This window comes from Cyphomyrmex costatus, unplaced genomic scaffold, assembly GCF_001594065.2.
Source record: "Cyphomyrmex costatus isolate MS0001 unplaced genomic scaffold, Ccosl1.0 scaffold17, whole genome shotgun sequence".
Taxonomy (NCBI): Eukaryota; Metazoa; Arthropoda; class Insecta; order Hymenoptera; family Formicidae; genus Cyphomyrmex; species Cyphomyrmex costatus.
In genome coordinates, this window is record NW_017275715.1 from 625842 (window position 1) to 638201 (window position 12360).

Sequence of the window (12360 nt, forward strand, 5' to 3'; positions counted from 1 at the left end):
CCAGGGGTCACGCGGGTCATTCAATCTCTCTCGGCGTTTATCCAGCCCTCAAACGGAACAAAATATCATGATGACGTCAAAGTGGCTTGAACATGATTATTAAGAGTCGCTTAATTTTCAATCAGTTACGATTCACATTGATGTCATACTGTCATCTCTGACACGTTATCATGATCCGTCGTTTTGTCTGCTCGAGTCTGCGCGACGCGACGCAAACGTTACGAAACGGCGCGTCGCGGTTACGTCACAGTGCGTCACGGCGCTTCGCCGGAGTGTCACGGATCTTTACACCGTGTCAAAGTCCACGCGGAGGCAGTAGGGATATTGAGGGTAGAGTCAGTCCGGCGTGGACGATGCGAGACCACCGCGGCACTCGGACGGTCACCGTCGTCGCCGCTGCCGAACGTAGGGAATCGCTAGTCTCGTAGACCGCGGCCCCCCCCATGGTGGCGATCACCACGTGTCAAGCCGCCGCCGCGACGGTCCTCAGGGCCGTCATACTAGGTGCGCCGGCGTCCGGCAAGGGCACCGTCTCCTCCAGAATCGTCCAGCAGTTTGGCGTCGCGCACATCTCCAGCGGCGACAGGTTACGGTTCCACGTGTCCGCCGGCACTGGTACGTCATCGTCGTCATCAACGGTGGCCTTTGCCCTGAATGTTCTTTGAAATACTTGTATATGATATATATATAGACTTTACGTCATATTGCATTTAACTGTTACATTTATAAAAAGCTTTACATTGCAAAGCTATTTTTTGTACAGTTTTACATTATAAAGTTTTCAATAGTTCCTCACTATTTTTCGTCTTATTATTGAATTGATATATGCGATAAGATACAGTGAATTTGTGTAAAATTCCCAAACTGAACACAAGTCATGATATTATAATAAAATGATGTCAAGATGACTCCGAAATGATCATTAAATCATTTTTTCAATCATTTACAATTTATTTTTACGTTATCGTGTTGTTGTTTCCTTTGGAAAGTTCGAATTTTTTTTTATTTTTCGTTAATAGAAATTTTATCGTTAACCTAGTTTCCTTTGTCAATATTATCATTAATTTTAATATGATGTGTTCGCAATTAATCAATTTTGTAAACATGAAACTTTATTATTATTTTCATTTTCGCGTCGTTATATAATTCAAAAGATATAATGCGATTAGCGAATATCAATTAACTAATTTTAAAAACACATGTCAGAATTCTTATCTGTTTCGATAAGATACGTTACTCACGTTTAATCTTATCTTCGATACCATCACATTATCATAGAATTTTATCCAATTTCATCAACATTCTACATAAATTAATTTTAATCATACACGATTAATTCCGTGTAAACTGCGATAACGTGTACGTTTAAATTATTGATTTCGATGAAGTTTTTTCTGTCCATCTTTAATTACATTTTTCTTGTTTTATATTAATGTTAATAGACTGTAATGCATTTAAAATATTAATACTGTTAATATACATTATGTAATATAAAGATTAATATTTTATATTTAATATTTTACTATACACATACTTAAAATATTAATGTACATTATATAACATACATAAAGCGAATTATAAGTGTTTTAAAATTTTGGGAGGTATTTTTGGAAAAGAAAGAACGAATACTCCTAAAAATAATAGTGACTTTATTTAAAAGTTTTTCAGGGGTGATTTTTTTTTATTTACGTGAAATGCTCAAAGAGCATATTCTCTATCCTACCTTCTTACCTAAGCATGACACGACATACGCTGATACGCATGACATGACTAGCGCATTGTTGTCTATTAATTTGATAACGAACGCACATTTGCGATGTAAGTTTATAGAAACATTTGTTCTTTCGTTTTATCCAGAAATATACTCACAAAATTTTCAAACGTATTTATGACACCTTATATATATTATATATTTTTTAAATATGTGTACAATTTATTATAACACACATACACACACACACACACACACATACGATATATATTATATTAATATTAATCTGGTATTATTCTGGCAATTTTTCAACATATGTATTAAATCGTAATCATACTAATGATTGCGTGATTGTGAATGACGATTACTTTTCAGTCAATAAAAGCAAAACAATCGGTAATTGCTTTGCTCTAATCACAATCGCTCTATTTTGATTATAGTTTTATACAATCTTAGAACTTCATGATGCAATTCTAATAAATTCTAAGATTTTAATATAAAATAAAAATTCTGCGTTTGTGTGTTCCTATTCATCATTATCGATGCTTGAAAGATTGTAAGTTTATCGGTTCGTTAATTTTAAAAACATCCTTCAAATATGATATTTTTAATATATCAAAATTTTTACGATTATTATATAGTATAATTTAATGAAAGAAAGAGCTACTCCCATTGGCCAAGCGTTCTTAGATAATCCACTAACAGCAGCACAACATCAGTGTTATAATTTTACATTCGACAATATAAATATAATATTACATACGTTGTACGCAACAGTTATATTAATGAATATCAAATTATAACATTGATGTATACTAGAAAATGTCTCATTTGCAGATCTAGGCAAGGAAGTAAAAAAGTACATAGATAGCGGTAGCTTCGTTCCAGACAACACGATGATATCTCTTATCGGTGACGAGATCGGATCGATGGCGGATCAGAATTGGCTGCTGGACGGTGAGTGGAAAGGAAATGATTCTGACCTCGTCACGAGGCCGAGGTCACTCTCTTGAAGCCGTGAACCTGCCATCTGTTCTAAACGCGAACAAATATCTTGGCAGGATTCCCGAGGACGTTGACGCAGGCGGAGCGATTGCAGAGACTACATCCAATCAATCTTGTGTTGAATCTCGTGGTGCCCACCACCGTCATTCTGGACCGCGTTAAAAGCAGATGGGTTCATCTGCCCAGTGGTAGGGTCTATAACATCGGCTTCAACGATCCACGAGTGCCGGTAATCAGCGTAACGAGCGTATATCTATTTCATTGAAAAGCAAGCTGAAACAAGCCGAGAGGGTTACTGAATTCTTATTATAATCTATTAATTATTTGGCCATAAATATAAAGTTTAATTTATGACATTTTCTTGGAAAAAGTGGCAATAAAATCCAAAGAAAAATTTAAAAATATAAAAATTATAAAAATAAATATATATTATTTTTCATAAAAAATGGTTTTTAAATTTATTTTTCGTCAGATATAAAACGTTAATTTGTGAAGGGGAGAGGAGTGCTTTATACTTTTGGCCAAGGCTGTAATACGATAGAGCTTATTATACAATATTTTGATCTAATATAATAAAAAATACGGTCTATATTTCACTTATAACGAGAGTAGAATATTTTGCCGGTAATTATTATTTATATAATAATAGTGTAATAATATTTTGTAATTTAATAAAAATTTTAATAATTTAATATTAATTTTATCGTATTTTTTGTAGGGCAAAGATGACGTAACGGGTGAGTCGTTATGTCAAAGGGAAGATGACAAACCAGAAGTCGTGCAGAAGAGACTGCAGGACTACGCGACGAAAACCGAGCCAGTCTTGCAGTTTTATCGTGAAATTGGAGTACTGAAGGAGTTTCACGGCAACACTACCAACGAAATGTGGCCGGCGATCAGGAATTGCGTGGCACAATACTGTTGAGCTTCAGAGAGATCGAATTTTTAGATAACTCTATTCGAATGTCGGATAATCGCGCAGACGGTTCTGTTTTCCAAATAGGTCTACCTAGATTTGTTCGAAAATTTCTTTTTTTTCGATAGAAATCTCTGAAAAAACAGATTTTTGGATATTAAATTTACATCTAATTCTCTTATATCTGCCTAAGAATTAAATTGGATTAAATAGATATAGATTTCTCATTAGATTAGATAACATACGCCTAAAAATATTCTCGTATTCTTTATATAAGTATGAAAACGGACAAATCTATTCAGACCTACTTGAGACCTGCAATTTGCTCATCTCACGCGATCTCGAGTAACAAATGGAAATACGCTCGTCCGACAATTGTTTCTTTATCTTACGACAATAGACAGAACATGTACTACAGCGCAATCCGCGCGGAGCTCTCTTACGCACGCAGGAACGCACACAAGCGTCAATGTCATTAGGTTGTAAATACGCGCGATATCGTGTCGACCATAATAGGCTTTCGTAGAGATTCCCGATGCGGAATGCTTAGGTGATGCAACGAGATTTCATGGTAACTAAAGGCACTGAACCGAATTATCTTTTGTTTCCGTGACTTAGCACTTGCATGACGAACTGTTGCTGCTATTGTTTGGCTAAAGTCCGAAGTATAGTACAAATTACAAAGTAGGAATTATCGTTCAAATGGTCGATGATATATTTCTGAGATGGCGTAATCGTCACACACTTGTTCTTATTTTATTTCGAGCGTATAGCGTTACAGTTGTAAGATATATATATATATATATATATATAACAATGTTCAATATATTGTATACATATTCAACAGTATAAGTACAATATACGCATATATATATGCATATACACGCATACATACATATACAGTGCAAGGCAGCTAAAAAAAGTGTACATCTAAATGATTCTTTAATCTTTTTGTTTTATTTTACTCTTGTTTTTCTATTTTTAAATCTTACACTTTAAAGAGAATATTCTAGATTTATTTGTCATTGATCAAGCATCTCATACGTTATTATTACATTTATTTATTAGTTATCTTGAAGCACAAAATGAATTGTGCTTCACTCTAATTTATTCTTTAATTTATTCTACTCTATTTTACTGTAAATGTTTTTTGTCCTTGAAAATATCATTAAAGATGAAGTAATTTAGTTCATAGGAATAACAAGGAAAAAAAAGACTCGGTCAAGGTAATAGATTTTGAGATTTAAAAAATTTCGCTTTTTTTTTTAGATAAATATTCTAATATATCATTTTTTATTTTTGTATCTATAAATAGGTACAAATATCAAATTTTTTCTAAATAAATATTTAGACATACACTATTAGATGCTTCACCCTGTATATACCATGTTCACGTTCCTCAAATCCCTCTTTATTCCTTTTTCAAGGCAGAAGAGTTACTCAAGAATAACTCAATTATAAATAAATAAATAAATAAATTAACGTCTTATCAAACTTTCCTTTAAATGAATCAGACTTTCAAGAATCGTCGCATTTTATCCGCCCGGAATTTTTTTACAACATATCTAGAAACAGAATTACGCAAAATGTACAATTATAAATTTTTCAACAATTTAACAGAATTTAACGCACGTTAAATTCAAGATTAACAAAAATGTTTTGTAACAATATTGTTGCAATATTAAGTCATATTAGCCATTATTAATGATCAATAGTCGTCAATTTCGAGATTATATGTAACAAGAAATGTTATGCATCATAATAATATTGCATACATACACATATATATATATATATATATATATATATATACATACACATACACATACATATACATATATATATATGCATATATATACATATTAATCAGAAGTATGAATGAATCAACTTAATCGAATGACTTGTACTAATGTTGGGAATAACCTTTTGCTGTCTTATCTCATAAGCAACAGTAACTGGTCATTGAGTTAACTCAAATCCTGTTTTCATTCACGCATTGAGATCGACGAGAATGCGCCAGTCCTCCCCCAATTCTAAGCGCCTTATCCTTTTCATAATGATATATCCAGTTCGCTGTTTTCCTACATGCGCTCTGTAGAAGCGAATATACGAAAAGAAATTACTGTTGCAAAGTGAATAGACGAACAGGTAAAGACGCAGAGATGTTCTCGCGAGAGTAACTCCCACGGACATGATCACGGAATCGCGTGTATTGTACCCCCGCTTCGTCCTTTTCTTTCCTCCCTTTTTTATGTTGTTAGTGTAGCAACTCGAACTCCTCACACTCATACAGATCGTCTTCCATGCTGTCATGACCGAATCTACTTGAAGACGGCAGAAGACCCTCAACGACCTCAATTCCTTGCTGTAGATCCTTGCCGCTTCCCTCGCAGAACAGGAACATCGGGTAGTCTATATTCTGATTCGGTATCACGAACTGCAACGTTAACGAAATAGAAATCATTTCTATTTTATCCTTCTTTCTTTATTTATAGATACCTTATGCTTATATATTTAATTTTGTTTTAATTATTTTTTATCTCTAATATGCAAAGAGTTGTTAAATATACCGATGTTATTTCTTTTTGTTTGTTTAAACTGTTTTAAATTCAAATGTGCTCAAATTAACAATGTGTTCATATTTACCTGTTGAATTGTTTCCATAAAGTCGGTGAGTGACTCCTTGTCAGGAAAATAGAAGCCTACGCAACAACTGGGGTCCATCTTCGAGAGTAACATCTTTCTCGGTGATGTGCAGTGGAAACTTGTTAACGGAAATTTTTCATTTCCTTCAACATCAACGGTCTCCTGAACAAGTGAGTAAATAAATCAATTACATTAAAAAAATTCCAAGTTAAAATCTATTTTGAGAGAAAATATCTACACAGAAAACAAAACTACACAGAACGAAAAATAAACTGAAAAAAAATGTATGCCTCTCTAACTTAAGGATGAAGTAAACAAAAGACGAAAAATAAAAACTAAGAATTCGAACATTAAATAAGGCAAATTATATATTTTAGACATTGATATTTACTTTCTAAAAAATTTAATGTTACTTGACAATAATGCGGATCCAAGTGGATCAGTTTGTCGTCTTGATAGCCAATGAAATAGAGCGAATGTCGCGGTCGGCCACCGATCACGCCAATACATGTGTCCAATGTCAACAGTGATGTCAAACAAGGCGCGTAAACAGGGTTTAGCTTATCGGCGCCGAGTCTCAAGGGTACTAAGAGTATCAATGCCTTTCGTCTACCGTCTGAAGTGCAGCAAACATTTTCGACATCTTGCATATACACTGAAAAAATATTCGACGATTATTATCGACGATTTCATGCATAACATAATAAAATGAACAGCGGAATTCCTATTAGATCTGCAAAACTTTTAATAAATTCTCTCCTCTATGAAAAAAAATTATTAATATCCTACTTTTAATATATAATTTTTGAGGAATTTTGTTTTATATATATTATCATAGAAAATTTTATATTTTTAATAGAATAAAAAATAATTATTTAAAATTTTTTCAACTATCTATATAATTAAACGTTTTTTAAACTTCTTTTTATGAATGTAATACACACAGACTCAAATGTCACGTGTTTGTCAGTTTTTCGGCAAATTAAACTAAAATAAAAAGTTAATACTTTTATGTGTCACGCTGCATTCGTTGATACCAACCTGCACAATCTTGAGCGACGTATACCGCCAACTGATTGAGTTTACTGTTGGGATCCTCGCTGGCGCGTTCCATAGCCTGACACAAGAGATGTGCGACCGAGGTGGGACCGTACCAATCACCCGCCCGTTTCCCCTTCGAAGCGCCGAGTGACACAAGCTTATGTATGGAGAACGGAGATTCCGGCGTTGGTTGATCGCCGAACCATTTAATAATCATCCGATGACTGCTCTCGTCAGTCGATTGTTCCGGTCGCCATCTCCACTCTGCATAAAATCAGGAAAAAAATTTATTATTCAATTTAATAAAAGTCAAATTCATGCAAAAGATTTACTGTGTGTTTATCAAATAAATCGCGGAAACAAAATTACAATTTTAAATTTATAAATATTAAGAATAATTTAAGTATTTTTTATTGTAATTTAGTTATATTTAAAATTTACATATATTGACTTTATCTAGAAACAAATTTTCCAATTTTGTGCTTTTAGAAGAAACTAAACCAATCATTTTGAAGTCTTGCGAAATTAAAGAAGTCCAATGAATCTTTTCAACATCGACAAAATAAATTTTAAAAAGAGAAATAATTACCCCGTCCGAGAAAATGACAGACTAATGCTTGCGCCAGCATCATTTGCCCACTACGTAGCATGCAGCCCCAACCGCAGTCCGTGGTAAAGGTGGAGCCGTTTAGGATTGGGAATTCGCGTCTGTATGTTAACCAAAGACGCGACATGAAATCCCTCTTGAATTCCTCTATGGTATTCTCGAAATTCGTGGCATCCATCGCCAAGGAGACCTGACTACCCGTTCCAACTGGCTCTAATGCTTCTGATGCTCTCTCTAAGGGATATTCTGACTTCTTCAAATAACACTGTCCTAACAACCACACGGGAGATTCCTTAGAGAAGTTCGTCTTCATCTTCACAGTCCAACCTGTTATAAAAAATATATATATTTAATTCGGTATTTCTCGCAATATTTTTTGTATTATTACGTACAAATTCATCAAATGCCTTTGTTATTAATAAGATGACAATCTAATATTAAATTATAATATTATATACTGTTATAATTACTTAATATTAAATATAATGATTTCATAAATTTGTAATATTTTATAATAATTTATGATGGGAATCTTAATAAGATAAATAATCAAAGTATGAAATATCTTTATATAAAATTTTGTCTGCAAAATGTTCGATATATGTACCATATTTAACATTGTTCCACATAGAGAGCAATTTCGTTTTGACTTTGCTGTCGACTTCCGTCGCGGCCATGCTGTCATCTAACTCAACGTCCGAGTTGAATGACTGAATGGTAGGAACACGATCCGTAGTGATCATCCCGGAAAATAATCCAAGATTCATGGGACCGAAACCACCTAGAAAGATATTTGTTGTTATTATCTTGAAATCAATATCTTAAAAAATATTTCATTCATCTGTGTAACGTTAAGTTTTTTTCATTTTATTGCGGCTTTATTTTTCTATATTATTTTTATTAAAATAGAACAGCGATAGCAGATTACTTTATAATTTTGCAGTGTTGATCTAACCGTCTATCTTTAAAATTTCTAAAAAAAAAAAAAACTTTTTCAAATGTTTAGCAATTAATACTCAAGGACTTTAACTCGAGGTAAAATATTAAATCAGTAAAAAGGTCAAAAGTCAAAGTTAATGAGATTTTCATTAATATAGAACAAACCAAACAGCTTAACTTTTTCGAACTTTGGCTTTTTGCTGCGCCACTTTATTACATCCGTTGCATTTCGGTTTATTAATTAATAAAGTATCTCTTTATATCATTTTTAATTTCTATTAATTATTCTTTAAGTCCTATTTGTTCTATTGTATTTCAATCAATGTGCTTTCACCTTTTCGAATTCCTCTTCAGAGACCTGATTATAAAGGAGAAGATAAAAATCATGATTGCAAATTTTAAAATGAGTAAAGATATGTGTCTGGTCATACTTTCACTTTCCATTTCCTCCTTCCTTTTTTATTTCCTAAATGAAAGTATCGGACTTGTTCTTGCCTTTTAAAAGAAGAATCTATCCATCCCAAATGTTAGCAATTATTATCACCGTCTTGTTAATTGCATGTCAATTTGAACATTCAGTCTACTGAGTACCTTGTATAAGCTTAATAATACATTGCACACACAGACACATTACGTACGTTACAGAGAAGTTATATATTAATATTAGTTATTTTATTAAGATTATTTTGCTCACAAATAGTGTCTCACACCTGATATTCGGAATATTCCTGACTATAGAGACTACAAAGAGTGGTAGAATTGCAAGCACCTGCTGTCGGCCGCGGGGACTGTTATAACATATAAATCATTAAGGTAAACAAATTAAGAGAAGGGTACGACGCTGGGATCGCTGCATTCTTGCCTTATCTCATAATATATGCGACACGTCAGAGTTAATTACAGTGTACTCAATTCACTGTTTAAATTTACACACGGTTAAAACAGTGATAATAACAGCTAACACTGGGATAAGAGAGAGAACTGCCTTAAAAAAGAAAAGATAATTTTCTGCATTACATGTGTTATGAATTAACTGTATCTGTTGATTCATGAATCACCACGTCTGCTTTGTCAAAAGAGAAACATGGAAGAGAATAAAAAGTCGGAGTGAGACATTGTTTTTTTTTTTACAGAAAAAAAAAGACAGACATGACATCTGTTCTTTGTAGCTGGACTAGTAATAATGTAGTACACTTGTTGCACTTAAAATAAAATAGATAAATATTGAAGTTTGCAAAAGCGAGATAGAAAATTTTATGTAGTGTAATGCAGCGACACAAAACAGGCTAATGGAAAATATATGAAGACTTCTTTGTCGCCACACTGGATTGCATTGAAGCTTTTTATTTCGCTTTCGTCAAATTTCAAATATGTAGCTATTTCATATTAAGTACGAGCGTAGTATAGTCAAAAAGAATAAACTAATAAAAAAATATAAAAATAAAACATACCATACATCATAGATTTCTAAGGCGTTCTAAAGACATCCTGATATCCTCTAAACATATTAAGGATGTTCTTAAGACTTTTCTAAATCTTTCAAATAAGTGTGCTATACAGAATTTTAACAGCTGGAATTATGTTGTATCTGAGCAGTCAATTTCCATACTGGAAAAAATTCTGGTTGAAATGAATGATTCAGAAAATTTTAACTATCCAAATTCTGACTACATCAACTAGAATACCTCTCTCTCTTTCTCACAATATATATTCAACTAGAAAATTCTGATCTATCCATGAACTCTTTCCAATACATGATCTTATTTCGATCTCTGTTTCTATGATTATGACTTATTTTGGATTTAATATTTTTATAATACCTTTACATTGTGTAATTTTCCGTTTGGCTTAATCCATGGCTTGGTAACTTTCGCTCAAATCTTCAAAATCCAACAGAAACAAACAGAAAGATTTTCTGAATGTTTCAATTTTAGCTCAATCAATTTCACAGCTTGCTGACATCTGCTCAATCTTAGAAATCCGACAGAATCAAACAAGATTCTCAAAAAGGTTCTATTTAGTGTCCATTATTTACTTTATTATATGATTGTAACAAAAACTAAAGTACTAAACTATAATAAAAAATAGATATTATCTATAATAATCTATATGTATCTATATAGTATACGTCTAATCTATTCAATTTTGCCAAGACAAAGGTGGTGCGCTTCGATCGTTCTCCACGTAGAAACAATGCAAACTAGGCCTCGCAGTCCTCGCACTGTCAGCCACAGCATGTCAATCCAAACTCGAACCGAACGAGTCGAATACGAGTTCGAGCATGTCGAAAAAAGGAGAGGGACAAAAGAAGTGAGGAAAGCAGAGGAAAAAAAAAGAATCTGAAACCGCGGGGCTGAGGATTCTGGGAACCGGCGGAACCGGCCCATTGACAGCTAGTCGTTGGGGGAGCGGGATGTAAACAGCAAACATGTTTACCCACCTAACCTCTCTCGCGACGACTGCACTTGCCCGTTCATGATTCGCGTGAACGAAGTGAAGTTGGCGTTGCGAAATGTGGTGGAATTTGAACGCGCAGGTGACTCCAACTGCGTTCGGATGTCGAACGTTGCGTTATTGACGGGACGGGAAGACGACGAGGCGATCACATTTTCGTGCTCGTGCGAGTTGTTCTGAATGACTTGTGCCTCTCCCTTGGCGATGTCGACTTCTAGGGGACGTCGACGCGATGCCCGGTGTCGTGCATCGTCGTCGATCGGCACGAGGCGACGGCGTTGTTGACTCCGATCAGAATCTTTCCCCCTTGCTGCACTCGGCAATACGCGGCAACGGCGTCGTTACATTACGGCAGCCAGAAGTTTCGGCGCATGCGCGGCGGGCGCGTCGCGCCAGTGGAGTGTCTAGTTCGAACGCGAGCGGGCTCCCGCGGCCCCCTCCCCTTCCCGCCGTTGACAGTTTCGAATTTCAAGCTTGATACACGATTGTGTATCTTGAAATGAGATAAAAATTACAAAAGTAAGCAAAATCATTTTAAAGTATTTATAATTAAATATTATGACAAATTTATAATTAAAATATTCATAATTAGATAAATATTTATAATTAAATATAATTAAACATTTATAATTAAAATATTTATAAATTATTGATTAACATCTAAAGAATTTGCTTACTTTTCTAATTTTTACTTCCTTTCAAGATACATAATTAGTCCCTTAGAAGTTCAAAGATAGATACTACCTTAAAATAAGATAAGAATTACAAAAGTGAATAAATTCATTAAGCGCTAATCAATAAAATTAAAAGTACTCTACTGAATTTGCTTATTTTTTTATCTTATTTTATAATACACAATCGAGGAAGTATGAAACGCATCTCGAATGCGCGACTGCGTGTCGACGCTGCGCATGCGCGAAACCGCCGCGGACTGCACCGCGGTGCACAACTTCACGACGCAGAACTAGGCGAGCGCGTTCGATTAATTGCAGGTGTGACGGAGAAGGATCGACTTGGTGGTGAGGGGCGAATTCAATAACG

At 34.2% G+C, this 12360-nt stretch overlaps 2 protein-coding genes across 3 annotated transcripts; one reads left to right on the forward strand and one right to left on the reverse strand.

Annotated features, from left to right (window-relative positions):
* The first annotated feature begins 10 nt into the window (after nt 1-10).
* Ak3 (Adenylate kinase 3) lies at nt 11-4412 on the forward strand. The gene is made up of 4 exons (XM_018537332.1): nt 11-615; nt 2549-2668; nt 2773-2945; nt 3435-4412. Exons 1-4 carry the CDS (start codon nt 444-446, stop codon nt 3639-3641), a joined length of 672 nt encoding a protein of 223 aa, XP_018392834.1. The 5' UTR covers nt 11-443; the 3' UTR covers nt 3642-4412.
* A 546-nt stretch (nt 4413-4958) lies between these two features.
* Nucleotides 4959-11643, reverse strand: Atg4b (Autophagy-related 4b). Of its 2 annotated transcripts, XR_001940658.1 has the most exons (8): nt 11306-11342; nt 8534-8707; nt 7909-8253; nt 7320-7583; nt 6692-6933; nt 6279-6440; nt 5556-6069; nt 4959-5197 (listed from the first exon to the last, which is right to left on the reverse strand). XR_001940658.1 is itself a non-coding variant. In XM_018537330.1 (7 exons), exons 1-7 carry the CDS (start codon nt 11340-11342, stop codon nt 5890-5892), a joined length of 1404 nt encoding a protein of 467 aa, XP_018392832.1. In that variant the 5' UTR covers nt 11343-11643; the 3' UTR covers nt 5463-5889. The 2 variants fall into 2 exon arrangements, 1 of the variants encoding a protein (XP_018392832.1); XM_018537330.1 differs by lacking the exon at nt 4959-5197 and having other exon boundaries at nt 5463-6069; nt 11306-11643.
* Nucleotides 11644-12360: the final 717 nt, after the last annotated feature.